The sequence below is a fragment of the Pan troglodytes genome, chromosome 18, assembly GCF_028858775.2.
Source record: "Pan troglodytes isolate AG18354 chromosome 18, NHGRI_mPanTro3-v2.0_pri, whole genome shotgun sequence".
Lineage (NCBI taxonomy): Eukaryota > Metazoa > Chordata > Mammalia > Primates > Hominidae > Pan > Pan troglodytes.
In genome coordinates this window covers 50,427,092-50,443,398 of record NC_072416.2, presented here as the reverse complement: position 1 = coordinate 50,443,398, position 16,307 = coordinate 50,427,092, and the positions used below count along the sequence as shown (strand labels likewise).

General features: G+C 35.9%; 1 protein-coding gene across 3 annotated transcripts in view; it reads left to right on the top strand.

Moving 5' to 3' along the window:
• Positions 1 to 16,307, top strand: part of TOX3 (TOX high mobility group box family member 3) — a 109,932-nt gene that overhangs the window by 72,719 nt on the left and 20,906 nt on the right. For 2 of the 3 annotated variants that reach the window (XM_054668383.1, XM_009430782.5), the window contains exons 2-3: positions 6,233 to 6,298; positions 10,597 to 10,848. In XM_054668383.1, coding sequence (XP_054524358.1) covers positions 6,233 to 6,298; positions 10,597 to 10,848 — 318 coding nt within the window. Of the gene's footprint in view, positions 1 to 6,232; positions 6,299 to 10,593; positions 10,849 to 16,307 lie in introns of all 3 variants that reach the window. The other variant, XM_001165206.4, reaches the window with a different exon arrangement.

Genomic DNA, 16,307 nt, shown 5'->3' with positions numbered 1-16,307 from the left:
AGAGTTTTGAGCAGAAGAGTGACATGGTCTGAGTTAGATTTACTCCCTCCCTCCCTTCCTTCCCTCCTTCCTTAGTTCTTTTCTTCCTTCCCTCTGTCTCTTACTTTCTCTTTCTTTTCCTCTGTCCCTCTCTCCCTCCCTTCTTTCTTCCTTTCCTTCATTTTCTTTCTTTCCTCTTTCTTCTTTTTTTTTTTGAGACAGGGTCTCACTTTGTCACCTGGCTAGAGTGCAGTGGCAGAGTCATAGCTTATTGCAGCCTCAAACTCCTGGGCTCAAGCAATCCTCCCATCTCAGCCTCCTGTGTAGCTGAAACTACAGGCGTGTGCCAACATGCCTATAATTTTTTTTTAGTAGAGATGGGGTCTCACTATGTTGCCCAGGCTAAACTTAGATTTTCGAAAGGCCTCTTTGTCTCTGTGTTGAGGATAGTCTGTTGGGAAGTATGGTAGAACCAGAGGGACTTGCTGGGAAGGTAGTTGCAGAGGTCCAGGAGGAAATGGATGGCTTGGGCCTGGGTGGATCCCGAAAGGCAGGCACACATGGTCCATTTTGGGTACAGTTGGAAAGATAAGCCAACAGAATCTCCTGATGATTGGATGAAGGAAGGGAGACAGAGAGAGAGGATTTAAGAATGATATTTGGCCTGAGTCACCAAAAGTGAGTCATTTCCCCATCAAAGACTGTGGGTGGAGCAGGCTTTGAGGAGAAGATGAGGAATTCAGTTTTGGACGTAGGTCTAAGATGTTTACTGACATCCAATTGGAAGGGCTGTAGACCGTTGGATGTATGAGTGTGGTGCTCAGGGGATCCTCATCTAGGAGTTTTAGCATGTGGACATGTGTGTGTGTGATTATATGTATGTGTGTGTAAATCTATATAATTGTATGTACATAATTAGCAGAATTGTGTGCATATATGCTTCTGTGTATACATAACTATATATGATTATATATAGATTCCTATATTATACCTCATAGCCTGTTGTTTGCAATGTTTTGTTTCTAAAGTATTGTTGAACCTCCAGCCTTTGGTGTAGATGGTCTTTAGTCACAAAGTCATGCTTTGCTTCCTAATGTGGTGCTCCAGACCCATCCACGATAATCATCAGTATTCATCATCATCCGCCATATTGGCTTGTTTTCACTCTTTTGGGCTTTGTGTCTTGAAACAGATTACTAATGCTGAAAATGGTTGAACCTTGATGATCTCTCCTAAGTTCTCTTCCAGGGGGTAGTTAACCGAGCCTTCACGTGCGTGTGGACTTTGCAGTCCTGCCTCTGCCAGCATGTGACCGTGCTTGGCACACTTGATCCATCATGGCACAGTTCATTTGTGTAAGTGACTTTACGGACGTCCATAGTGAGGCATCAAGTTGGATGGTGTCTGCTAATAAATCTAATGGGGGAAAAAGAAAAGAGAATTCGAAGGATTATCTTTTTTTTTTTAGGATTAAGTTTGTGCCATTTAGCTGTTTGAGACCCTGTAGTTAATGCTGCTTTATTAGAAGCCTATACAATTCTTCACATGGGTGTCAAAATAATTTCAGTGAAAATGATGTTGTGTGGACGCATCAAGCTGAAGTATTCGTCTTGTGATTACAGATGGGTTTTTGTCTGGGCTGTTCCACTTTCTTCCGGCCCCTTTGCTGGACTAGCTAGACTTAACAATCCACATTAATTTACTTTGGCACTTCACATGGTCAAATAGGCCACAAACACGATGGTCCTTAATAAATTTCTAAAAAATCCTGCGGTGCTCCTTTTTAATTGACATCCTTCATAAATTGTATTTGCCCAAGCTGTAATTACTCATCAAGCAGCAAAGGCAAATCTACCTCCAAGTACAATGAAGATGTTCTTTTTGAAATTATTAAGATACAGAAGTTCAACGCAGAGTAATTTAGTTCTGCTTTATAATGATATCTTTGGGGACTCTATCTTTGGGGATCACATCTATTAGAGCCTATCAGCACGGAAAAGGACCTATTACCACCAGTGTGCCTCATAAATGCCAAATACCCCTGATTCCCAGTGACCATTTATGTGTCTTTAAAACAGTTGGAATTGCCTGATTTCTTTAATGTTTGTATACGACCTTTAGAACAATTAACTACTTTACCTGATATTCATTTAGTTTATTTGGAATATTTTGTTTTGACTCTTGAAATTGCATAGAAGGCCCCATATATGGTTGAGTAGGGGATCTTTGAGGGAACATCAGTGGAGGGTTATAATCTAGAAAGTTTAGAAATAGACCAAGTTAAGGTGACTTAGAATGAATAATTAAAAATTCTTATTTAGTTGATTCATATTAATAAAACAACTACATTTTACCATGGTGTAAAATTAGGATATTAGCTTTCCTAAGAAAGATTCAGGGGAAATAAAATAATATTGTCAATAAAGGGCTTAGAAGAAGCCTTCCCAAACTGTGTTTTCACAGGGTATTGCAGGGGAAACAGAAGCAAGTGATCCACAGCTTGTTGTTTGTTTGTTTCCTGTCTCCCCCTTAAAGAAAAATGTAAGCTTCATCCAAGTAGAAAATTTGTCATCTTTTCCATCATATTGCCTCCAGTGCCTAGCACAGCCCCTTGTACATAATAGGCACACAAATATTTGTTGGATGAAGGAACTGTGGGACTTCTCAGAGCCTTTAACTTTATAGCGAGCATCGTGACTCATCAACGGGAAGTCAGCCTTTCCCAAACTTACTGGACCATGGACCCATTTCTTGAGGAGCATTTTACTAGACTTGAGTACCTCTGGGAAATTCTAACTTTGAGTAAAATAGATAAAAAAGTAAAACTGAATTGATCACTGAGTGAAATACTCAAGCTTTTGCAGATACCGGAATGTAAATGATAGAGATCATGAGGCAGGGAGGAGGCTAGACTTCCATGGTTGAATCTATAACCTTCGGCAAGTTACTTGAGCCCTAGAAGCCTCAGTCTACTGATCCATAAAATAGGGATGATAATTATCTTACTGGGTGTTGGGAAAATAGATTATGATGAGTCCCAGTTTGGAAAACTAAATGAAATAAAGTATGTAGAGGGTGTCACTGGGCTAAATACTTATTACTATCATCTTTTAAAAAGTAAGTGAAAATGACTCCAGTTAGGATGGGCGATTAGGAGGCATTGAAGTTTATGTGTGATCAACCTTTCTCCCTCTCTCCCTTCAACAAATACTAGAGTGCTTATAATATTCCAGACATTGTTAGTTCTGGGAGAGATGTCAGTGAACACAGTTAAGGCCCCTTCCCCATGGACCTATGGGGTTTTGTACTATAATGTGTTTACTGATGTCACTGCCTCTTAGAACATAAAGTAAATTTAATTGTACACAATTCACTTAAAGTTAATTGTTCTGAGGTCATTCTATTAGGGACCTGCCCCAAAGGAGCACTTTTTCTCTCAGAATCAGATCTGTTCTTACACCAAATGACTAAAGCAGGATTCATAGGTCACATTTTAAAATAAAACAAATAAGATCAAGCTAGCATTACTAGGTAAGGTAATCAAATGAAAATACCACCCTTTCATTCTGATTAGTTTAACCACCACGGTAGGGTAGCCAGATTTACCAAATAAAAATACACAGCACCCAATTAAATTTGAATCTCAGATAAATAAAGAATAGTTCTTTTAATATAAGTATACCCCAAATAGTGTGTGGGATATACTTATACTAAAGCAAATTTGCTGTTTATTCAATAAATTTAACTGGGTGTCCTGTATATTATCTAACTACCTTGCCACACTGAACTAGGGTCCCAGGTACCTATGCAGGAGAAAGACAATTGCCTGCAACAAGTCAATATTTAAAGCCCCCTTTGTAGAGGGGATGTTTTACCCAATACAGAATAGAAACCTTTAGTTCTGTTTGAAATGATTTATAACTGTTCCCGCCTGATCAGCAAGTGTTTCCAAATTAAAAGCCATTAATTAAGGCCTTCTATAGATACAAAAGATATGCAAGGAGTGCTTTGTAATGCTAGCTCAGTACTTCAGGTGAGAGCGTTTCAAATTACCTGGACCACTGGAGCCACCTGCTTGACTAAACGCTGCGTGGCCTGCTCTGCTCATCAGTGTGCACTGCGGTGCCAGCGTTGTTACTGATTTTTCTCATTTCTCCAGGGCAAATACTAATTAATGGATACAATTCACAGCTGATTAGCTGTAGTTTCTTCAGTAATTACATTCGCATGCTAACTGTTCAGAAGAGGATTTCTAACCCAGTTCTTATTTCACTTCAAGCTTAATTTGTTTTTTGAATTGTTTAGGCCTTTAGTTTAATAGCCATTTTATTTTTCTTTGTTGTTTTAGGTGCTATTAGATAATAAGTAAGTTTAATCTTAAAAAATACTCTGTGATAATGAGCTGTTTGCTTTAAATGGATTTCTAATTCCCCAACAAAACCTACATTTAAATAACATTGAGGTTGAGATATATGCTGTTAGGCGGTTTGGGGGGCCAGGACTGGTGCATGGAATACTCATCTCGCACCCAGGTTCTCATAAATATCCAAAAGGAACATTTGCATGGAGACCTGAGATTTTAACTCTAGCATCATTCATTCATCAAAAATTTCATGATAGAAAATAAAATACTTAAAATACTTTTTCTTGCATGTATTTAACATTGTAGAAAAACAAGGGAAAATATGTGTGTGAGTGTGTGTGTGCCCATGTGCAGCCATGCACATGTTTCTGATATCACATGCCTTCAGAGAAACCAGATAAAGGTCTTTCTTAAGCACCAATTCATCTTTCAGAAATCCTTATAAAGATATTTACCTAAATGAAGCTGAGTGCTCAGTGAGAGCTTGTCGGATGACTCATTGTATGTGCATTTTGGTGTGTTGGCTGTTGTGGGATACTCTGGAACCATTAGAGTCTTTCATATAAATCCTGCTTAGTTCTTGGATCCCTGACATGATAAAGTGTAGCATGTCAATCCTGCTTCTGGGTGTAAGTCCTTCAGAGTCAGGGATTGAGAGCCCCCCAGAAATAAGTGTTAGTTTATTGAGGAAGAGGATTATATGAGTCTTCCATATCTATGTATCTCTCTCCATATTCTATTTATTCTCAATATTTATCTGTGTATTTATCTATGTACCTACCCATTTATCTCCATCCATCCATCTCTCACTCTCCTTGGGAAAATTGTATCTTTAAATAATTACTAGTTTTATTTATATTAGAGAATAGATATACACATTTCACCCTTTGGAGACCAAACCTATGTTTTATTTGATGCATTCAAGGAAGGACATAATACACTTTATAAAAAGGACATTCTTTTACCAGTTAAAAATCATGAAAATAATATAGCTCTAGATTATTATACTCACAGAGCCTTTCCATATTACCAGACTGTTAATGGAATGTTTAAAGCAACAAAATGTGCCGATTTAGACCATTTGAACCTGAAAATACATTTCTGCCAAAATCCAAGTTTTACGTTTTGATAACAGGTCCCTAGAAGTAAAGAGCTTAAGTCTGAAATGCTGATACGGTCTTATTTGTGATGATATGAATGGCCCATTGTGTTAGCGAATGAAATAAAAATTGCTGTGTTCATGAGATCCCGCTTATTTTTAAACCTCTTTGCACTTAATGTTACATTGAGAGATTAAATATCACTGTTTTCAGCAACTCTGATGGATATAGATATCGCTTTAAGCTCTGTTTGGAGATTTTAAAAATATTCTTTAGTCTTATAATTTATTTATATTCATGCCACACCCCATTCACTAGAAAATAGAATTTGAGTCCTGGGAATTGAATTTTATTCCCTTTAATTCACATTTTAACCTACCCACACTTGTGACATCTGTTCTTGAAAACTAAGCTATAAAATCCTTACATGCTTTTAAAATGTGTCAAGGTGATTTTCTTGGAAACTCTTTTCCCTCTCACCTCTCACAAATGCCAGGTCAATAAGCAACACACACTGGTGACCAGTTGGCTTAATGTTTGTAATCCTTTCCCTTCACTGTTAGTCTTGATGAGAAACAAAACTATTTTATAGAATTATTGAGTTAGCTTAACTCTGTGCTTTATTTTCTGAGGGAACCAGCTGACAGTATAGCCTTGAAACCTTTGTCATGTTTTGCATTTGGGCTGATAAAACTGTCTTTTATTTAGCAACACCAGCATTCTTTCCAAATCACAGCCAGAATGCTTTATTATGCCGCATATTAACGTAAAACAATCTGTTTTCTTTCAGTTTGGAAATAATAATAACTATATGAATATGGCTGAGGCGAACAATGCGTTCTTCGCTGCCAGTGAGGTAGGTGACTGTCTTAATGTGTTTGTTCCTGTTTTTTGTGTTATTGAGATAATTTAATAGGCTTGAAGGGAAAAACAAAGTATCAAATTTATCTCTCTCTTATGTGGCACAAGGTAACGACTTTGGAGGAGAAATGAGAAAAGCTTATTGGAAAAGAAAACCTGATAAGTCTTTTATCACTTGTCTGTAGACTGTTACTAATGTTAGTAACTTCATACGAATCTTTTGATTAAAAAATAATGCAAACAAAAAGTAAATATATAAGAATGTATGTTAAAACACACACACACATATACAGTGTTGGTATCTAAGCAGATAAGTGGTTATTTTTTTAGATACCAGGCCAGAAGTGACTTTTAATGGAAAATAGTTGAACTTCACATATATCTAGGGATAATTAAGTGTCATTAAGTTGTCATGGTTTGGGAAACTATGCGACAGAAGAGTATTATAGTTTCCTGGGGCTTGGGGTGATGTGAAAGGAGTGTTGTAATTTGTTGCTAGATCCCCACAGCCCAGTACAGTGCCTGGCAGTAGTAGGTGCTCAATAAATATTTATAGAATGAATGAATGAGTGGCTGGCAGGCTCCAAGACTTGGTCACAGCTGGGGAAACTGGGTGATGGAATCTAAATGCAGCACCTCATTGTCTCTGGGTCTGTCTTCAGTTTACAGGTGCAGATGAAACAAGCATCATCTTCTTGCTGCTGTTTTTACTGCATTTCCTATTATTGATTTTGGGCTGCTGTTTGGTCTCATTGGCCTGCCCTCCAGAAAAACCTCAATCTTGATTAGATACAACATGGTTTCCTAAAAATGGTAGACTGTGTGAGATTTAAGATTTTAGAACAAGAACAAACAGAAGTGAAATTGGCCCAAATGGAACATTTCCTCTTGTGGTTCATGTAATATAAAGTCCTCATTTTCCAGATACATTCAAATACAGGAAACTGAACTAGCTTGACCCCAGAGAATGAAAATAATAATGGCTTCATAAATGATCTTGGTAAAGGGAGGCAAGTGTTATGAAAGAAATTAACTTTGAGAAATTATTAGAATAAATGGGGAATCAAGAATTAAAGGTATTCCTAGATTAATCATTTTTATAGTGACCATCATCTCTCTAACCAACAAGACAGTTTAGATAAGGGAATATTGTTTGGCACTGGCTGCTGTGTTGTTTGTGGTAATGAACACAAACCCCATCTGTAAGGACAACATGATGTTTCATTCTGTAGGATTTTTTTTCCCTACATTTGAATCAAACATTGATGAAAGCTCTACTGCCAGCAGCTGTTCAGAGACAATTTAATTCCAGCTGTGATAATTCACCGTGTCAGACATTGGCTGTTATATGTTGATACAACAGTTCTCCAGATTTGCATTTTTATCAAAAGGAACAAATGTTTTGAACATTTCAGTACAGATGGTATTTAACCATGTACATACTACTTTAACATGTTCAAGGTAAACATTGAAAAGTCAATATCTGTAAAAAATAATCACGTAAACTCTAAATGATTAATCTGATATTGGTCAGATGGCACAGTTACTAAAGTCAGTGTGTCTTTTTGTTGTTTTTGTTGTTATTGATGCCATATGTGGTTATTTTTTTATAATCTCAGATATCCAGCATTTTGGATTCCTTTTTTTCTCTAAGGAAAGCTTAATTTTAATATATTACCTGCCTTTAAAGGTACTTTAACATTTTAACATTTTCTTGGTTATTTCAGTGGATTATTATATTAGGTTAGGATATTGTAATATGCTTAATTGAAATTAATTTGTCGTTAAAAAAATTATACCATAGGGACATATTGCATATGACATCTCTCTCTGTTCCTTAACAAAAATAAAAACCTTCCTAATTGTGACTGCTTAGCATAGACATGTTTTATGTTAGTTTTGGAAGTAATCTTATGTAATGATTTCTCTGTACATCTTTTCTTGAACAAAAAATAAAGCCCAAGTAAATGTTAATGCTACATTATAGCATGTGCCTAATTTCCCAGTCACTGCATTAAAAGTAAATTTACTTGGTTTTTTAACATTTTAATGAGTGTAAACTAATTCAGGAAGTCTTTAGGTTTGCATGCTGTAAAGTCTAAATTGTGCCTGAAACCAATTCCCTTCACATGGATATTGTCCTGTAGATAACACTACAGGGACTAGGATACTCTGAGTTTGAAATTCACACATTTGCTTTATGTTTTCTATCGGTGTCATGATTACTCTGACCATTTTTAAAGTACTTTAAATATTTATTGAAATAATATTTCAAGTGTTAATTACAGTGGTAATGAAAACAGCCAAATGCCACATATCAAGAATGAGTGTTTATCCGTATTGTTAATGTGATATGTTAGATTTCATTAAGCAGTAATGGGGTAGCAAATGAGTCACAAATTACAGTTGCATCTGTTACTAGACCATATTAGTGCCAAAATAACAGCAAATGCAACCATAGGGTTATGCGCATTAGCCAACCACGTTTGTGGCCAATTCATCCCTTTGTGTTTGGGAACTAGGGGTTCCACAGTTAGAAACTGACAGCTTTTGGGGTCATTATTAGAATGCATGTGTCAGAAAATCCAATATTTTAGTCTAGCATTCAAATGTATTATTCTGCTATGATGTTTTGCATATATTGAGCCTGCTAAGAACCTCAAGATGTTCAGTTGTCCCACCATAGACTGCCATAGCTCGTGACCTCTTTTTTTCTGGTGAGATACAAATAACATTTGACAGGTTCTATATGTAAGAAATGTTTTTTTTTGTTTTTTTTTCTTGAGTTTTTCTTTTCCCTCAAGTGGTCATTACATTATATCATGATTGATAGCTTGAAGAATGATGATTTTCAACACTTAATTAGTCCTCTTAACTGATAATAGCAGACTCAAATTATCTTGCACCAGTTCATTCTTTCAAATACTATTAATAATAAATGAACTATAAGTTTGACTCTCTGAGCTAGGAATAAAAAATATGAGTAGTCCCCCAAACCCTCCACCTGACCAAAAAAAAAGAAACAAAAAAATCCTAGACCTTGCCACTCCCCCAGAACCTCTTGCCAAAAAAATTCCCCCAAAAATGGTTAGTGTGGTTGGGTGGAGCAACACTGATTTATATCACAAGGCCCTATTTTAAAACACTGCCTTTAAGAATCTCAGTATTGGCTGGGCACGGTGGCTCACTCCTGTAATCCCAGCACTTTGGGAGGCCGAGGTGGGTGGATCACAAGGTCAGGAGATCGAGACCATCCTGCCTAACACGGTGAAACCCCGTCTCTACTAAAAAATTCAAAAATTAGCCGGGTATGGTGGCGGGCCGCCTGTAGTCCCAGCTACTCGAGAGGCTGAGGCAGGAGAATGGCGTGAATCCGGGAGGCGGAGCTTGCAGTGAGCCGAGATGGCACCACTGCCCTCCAGCCTGGGAGACAGAGCGAGACTCTGTCTCAAAAAAAAAAAAAAAAAAAAAAAGAATGCATTAAGACTTACTTAGGTCTTGAGATATAATACTTGTCTAAGTAAGCGAACAGCATCAAATCTAGTTAGTATTTCTTTATCAATAGAGCTCTATGCTCTCTAGATCATCTTTAAAAAGTAGAAGACTGGTAGAAAATGTTCAGATAAATACATATTAAAATGTTCATGTAAAAGAAAATAACCCTCTTTGTAATTTAAATAAAAGCACTGGCATCTTTTAATATGAACTATGATAATCCTTATATAAAACATTGTATTACACACAGTAACAATTTCCATGGAAGTAGTCATTGCACTTGGGAATATACCAATGAGGAAATTAAAAAAGCAAACCACAAATTTAATATTACTTGTTTTATATGTTGTGGCAGAAAGTAAATATATGTAATGTTCACTTCTGGATTAATATGTCTGTGTGTGTGTGCATGCCACAAAATCATCAGCATTTTATAAAGCATGTGGATAGTGTCAGCGGTTTGAGCTGTTTCACTAACATATCAATAAAGTAGCAATTTGTTATATGCTCCAACTAACAACAAAGACAGATGTTGCTAATTAAGTAGGCATTAAAAAACTGTTAATACTGATACTCCATTAAAACCATATGATAATGAGACTTAAATCTTTAATCAGAATGATCAGCAAAACTTTATATATGGAAATCTGTGTTTAAGATGTTTTCATTTGAGAAATAAATATTTGGCCTAGATATGTATGTAGTGTTTTCATGCAATGTCTTTCTCTTTCCCTCCCCGGAGGAATAAGATATAGGAACAGAATATGAAGATACCTATATTTTGTTTCCTTTTAGCAGACATTCCACACACCAAGCCTTGGGGACGAGGAATTCGAAATTCCACCAATCACGCCTCCTCCAGAGTCAGACCCTGCCCTAGGCATGCCGGATGTACTGCTACCCTTTCAAGCCCTCAGCGATCCATTGCCTTCCCAGGGAAGTGAATTCACACCCCAGTTTCCCCCTCAAAGCCTGGACCTCCCTTCCATTACAATCTCAAGAAATCTCGTGGAACAAGATGGCGTGCTTCATAGCAGTGGGTTGCATATGGTAGGCACCACATTTATTACTTAAATTATTTTTTATCATTTGCACAAATCATAGAAAAAATCTGAGAGTCCATGTTCTGAAACGTGCTCTTGCCTGTTCCTACTGGATTGATCCTAGCGCTATTTACATGCAGGGACTGGATCGCTGCCTGGTATTGAACAAAGGGGTATTGGGTTGGTTGACAGTAACCAAAAAGAGGATGATCCAAAAAGAGTCTGCTGATTTAAAATGATTTTTTTTTTAAAGTCTAATTCATTAGTTTGGAAGTAGCCAATCTTCCCTTGCTGTTGGCTTAACACAAAGGTGTGCTTGAGTTGAAAGTTTGCCCAGGCAAGATTTTAGAAATGGAAGTCCTTATCAGGTGCCTAAGTCTTTTGAGTTTTTAGTATTATAATGCTTACGATACACGATTCACTCTTATTGCAAATGAAATACCAAACTGAGATACCAAAAAAGGGAAAAAGTATAATTGCTTATAACCAGCAGAGAAAAATATAGAACAAGCGATTATGTGAAATACACCTAATTGTGTTATTTATTGTCATAAACATCGATTAAGGCACTCCAGAGAGCCAAGATAACTAATGCAATAATTTTGGTTCTATTTTTCTTAGTGTGCAATTATAGTCAGCAATCACTAGAGTAAATCTGCTTAAGTATTTAAAACTCTTCTGCTGGGATTTTTCTTTTTTTTCCATCATAGCATATAATGCATTTGTGTCTATCTAGGTGAGGTACTAAGTAGACATTTTTAAAAGAAGATTAATAGTTTATAGAGCTTTTTAAAAAAAACCCTGATAAAATGAAACAGATGTGTTGGTATAACAAAAAACAAATCCTCTTGCTTGTTTACATATTTCTCTGCACATTAGGACCATGCCAGTGATGTTTATTGGCTTCATTGTTAATTCCCCAGATAACAACATATGATTGCAAAACATGTAGTGGATTAGTGGTGCAAAGATTCAAAGTGCTCTCTGAAATATAAGATTGCTTTCCCAAATAGGATTGCAGCAACATAATTTTCTTTGCCTGTGATCTTTTGTGTTTGAGCTGAACATCGGGGTTTTTATTTTTTACTTTTTTTTTTTGGTCAGAAAAGAATTCAGTGAACAGTCGGAAATAGTCATTAAGTATTCATAAACGTTACTAGACATCACAAATAATTGTTTCCTGGGGACTTTCTTATATTTTTGTACCTTTGACACTGGAATGGAGGGTTCTATTCTCTGTTTCTCTACAGCCAGGCTTGCAATGTTTTGCTTAGAAAAGAATAAAAATAAAATGGGTGTGTTTAGTCACCAAGGGAGTTTGCCAGGGTTCACCATCATTCACAGATGCTCAGCGAGGCTCATTTAAGTTGCAGAAATAGTTAAATGTATGTTAAAATGTGTACTTTCTTAAATTGGTAAATATTTATTAATAATATAAGAATCTGCCTTTAAATTAAACATCTGATGAATTACCTTGCCTTAAAGCTATAAAACTGTTATTGCTGCCATAAAAAAGTGTAAAGGAGGCATTTTGACTATGAAATTTCATTTCATGGTCAATTGAATTTACTATATTGGAAAGAACTAAAGATGGAATCATAAAATAATTATGTTATTCACATACACTTAAAGAACAATGCTTTCACGGACTGGCGTTGGGAAAGAGGACTCAATTTTTAATGCTTCTTTTGTAATGTATGGCTAATCACTAAAGCAGTTGAATTATTTCATTGATTTTTAAAAGTATAGGTACTTTAGCTAAGTGCAGGCTGTTGTCATGGTATTTACATGGACCTCATCACATTTATTGGTGCCTTTTTGAAGTTTTGCTGAACCTGAGTGATATTTATTTTGGCTTGAAACAAACTAATCTTGTTGAAAATTCTAGTAGAATTTCACCTTGAAGAAATGCCATGGGATTTTAAATCACAAATGTTGGAAAAAAATAAAATGTACTAGGACAGAATTATGATGAATACAATGTGTCGTTGGCTTTGTTCTATGTACTACCTGACATGTTCACCTATAAACTTGAATTCAGAATCGCCAGAGGCATGGTTAAAAATTGGTTATGTCAGGGTTCTTCTATATCTCCCTCCGGGTACTGAGTTGGCTGGCTACATCATAACACTCCACAGAAGCCTCCTCAGAGATTTCCCTTAGGAAAGTCACCAGAAAAATAATAAATAATACTTTATACATCATGCATTCAGCTTCCCAGTGTGTGTTGGATATTTCATACCTTATGCAAGTAAGAAGTTTTATTATCCAAACGAATATGGCTGTCTGTTAAGGATTGCTATGGTGAATTAAGACTATCATATAAGAAGAAAAGCCGACTTGTTGATGTTGTATTGAACCAGCTTTTCTTCAGAGCTTCATCGGTTTTCCTTTAGAAAGAGTGACAGTTTGTCACATTACTGATTAGCTGCATTATTGTTGGCAACAAGCACAACATGTTTATCTTCGTTAAATTTATGCCATTATATTTAAAAACAGAAGGCAGGAACAAAAAAGGGGGATTAAAAAGAGTCCAGTGATTAGCATTCACATTTCAAAATATGCAAATAATGCCCCAGTATTCAAAAGCGAATTGCTGAAAAATTGAATGTCGATGCATTTGTGACTTCAAAGAACAACCTTGATTTGCTTGTCGTGAATACGTGTATTTTAAAACAGGATGTGGTTGGCAAGTCAAAATCAACAGTATATTTTGGTTAAAAATTTGTTACCTCTAAGTGTTATTGTCAGTTCAGATGATCAGAGGAAATTGTTTTAATCCACAAAAGATTGCAATTCTAAAAATCTACAATGTGAGTTCCAAAGGGTTGTGTGTTTTTTTTTTTTAACACCTCTCTATAATCTGCCCAGCCTGCTGAGTAGCATTGACATCAGTAGTACATCAATTTCAGAAAGTGGATTATTTTTACTAGACAGCTATTGTGACATATTGGGTCAGTCATAAATGAAAGATATTCATGCAAGCATGCAATACTTGTAATGAAGTCTCACTCTGACCTTCTGTATGATTGATTCTGTAATTTAGTTTTCTCAGGCAGTGCCTGAAATGAAATGAAATCATGTTGAACAAGTTTTGAATACCCACAGTGCACCAGGAGAAGAAAAATCTGCAGCCCTAGAGGCTTGAGAGAGAGCAGATGAACGATTTATCTCTATGCTATTATAGCCTTTGCCAGCATTCAACATTTCTTTTTTTTTTCTTATTTGGCTTAAGTACTTAATTCTGCAGGTAGCTGTAAATGGGAAAATAAAATGCTGTTCAGATTTAAAATGACAGGACAGGAGTATGTGCAAGGGACTGATAAAATATCTTGAATAGAACTGACCTTTCATGTAGCTGAAAGTTACTGGGGGATTCATCCTCATAATTACCATATAGATTATTTTTATTTCTTTCCTGCAATGAAACATTTCAGAGAGCAGTAGTGCTGATTGAATGAAAATTGAACTTGTTAACATTCTTTTCAGCTTAGCCTGTTGTACATAACAGAAGGTTAGCTTTGATGAATTTCAAAATTCTCTTTGATATCTAAGAAACAGACAGTAAAATAATTGTCTCTGGTCTGATATTTTGTATGCCCCCCAAAAGAGAATTTATAAAACACACTGATAATTCACATACTTTTCTTCATATATTATATTTCCATGTTTAGAGGACTGACATTTTCTGTTTGATATTACTTTGGATTTAATTGTGATCACACATATTTATAGAAAATGCTATAGTGGTGCTCTAGCAATATCAAACGGAGTATTAGAAAACTGAAAAAGATGGAAGTAAGGAAAGTATCTGAGTATGGTAGTATTCGTACCTGTTAAAGGGAAGAGAAAAAGAGAAGAAAAGGTCCTATAGGAGACACTTATGCAGAGAAGAAAATTATGAGCTTTTAAAATATTCATAAGACTCTTAAGTCATAATCCAGACAGATATCATTTTTGATAGAAAAATGGCAATTTATCAAAATATTACATCTAAAATTACCAGGCTTATTTTAGAAGTTTTTTTTTATTATTATACTTGGCATGGCTCTAATTTTGAAGTTGAATTATTATATTTATTTTTAAGAGAATGACTTTCATGCCATTTTTATACTTAAAAAAGTCTTACGTTAAGAGAAATAGCAGACTTTCAACTAATACGTTGTTTTTAGCAACGTTGCTTAATGTGTTACAGATAAAGCCGTTATTTCATGGGTCATTAATGTGTTTAATGCATGGAACGTTCTATTAAAACAAGCCTTTATTATTGTTATGAACGCATTCATTGCCATTGTCAATAGAGGCTGGGGAGCTAAAGTTCACAGGATGATGACTATTTAGCCATGGGGGGACAAGCAATTTCTCATACAAATTGAATGCTTACAAATTTATCATACATATTGAATAATTTTGGTCAAGTTACGGTCAAAAACTATTTTATTATAAATTAACAATGTAAAGGTCACAACTTACCTAGGCAAAAATACACATTGAATGGAATAAGACCTATCTGCGTGAACTCTAAATTATAAAACTGAAGCCATATATTAACCTTCAATGAATATTTACTGAGCACCTAGTAAGTGCTGTATATTGTTTGCTGTTTTTTTTTTTAATTTTACTTATTTTTTAGAGAGAGGATCTTACTCTGTCACTCAGGCTGAGGTACAGTGGTATGATCATAGCTCATTGCAGTCTCGAACTCCCGTGTTCAAGCGATCCTCAGCTTCTCGAGTATCTGGGACTACAGGTGTGTGCCACCATGTCCAGCTAGTTTTTAAAATTTTTATAGAGACAGGGCCTTGCTGTCAGTTGCCCAGGCTGGTCTTGAATTCCTGGCTTCCAGCTGTTCTCCTGTCTTGGCCTCCCAAAGTGCTGTGATTAGAGGCATGAGCCACTGCACCTGGTCTGTTTTTAATCATTAGAGATTGATTATACTGTTTGTGAAATTGTTTTGTTTCGGTTTTTTTTTTTGACTACCAGTGTCCCCTCAATGAATTACAGAGATTCAATCTGACTGCTGCCTGAAAGAAGCTTATTGTCAAAAACCAACTTTAATTTAGCTGTTACTATACCTTGATAATTGTCTTCCAAAAATACCCAGGCCATAGACACTTTTACAAGCTGCCTTCTTTGTAGAGCCTTGTACCACACTAAGCTTAAAATAAATATTCTTTATTCTTGGCCTGTGCATACTACTGACTCTGAACAGATAGGAATTGTCTTTAGGGCTGAGTTAACCTGAGGGTCATCTGTCAAAGTAGGACTGTGTTCCAAACTTCTACTAAACCTAATTAGACCTTGTGCAGTGTGATACATGATTATTGTTTAGTTTATAACATTTAAAGGAAAGTGTTATGAGAAGGCTGACTGTGGTTTATTTCCCTGTATCTTCTTTTTAACATAGATCATCTACAGTTAAGTATTGTAGAACTTAGTGATGGTTCAGAGACAGCAAAGACACCC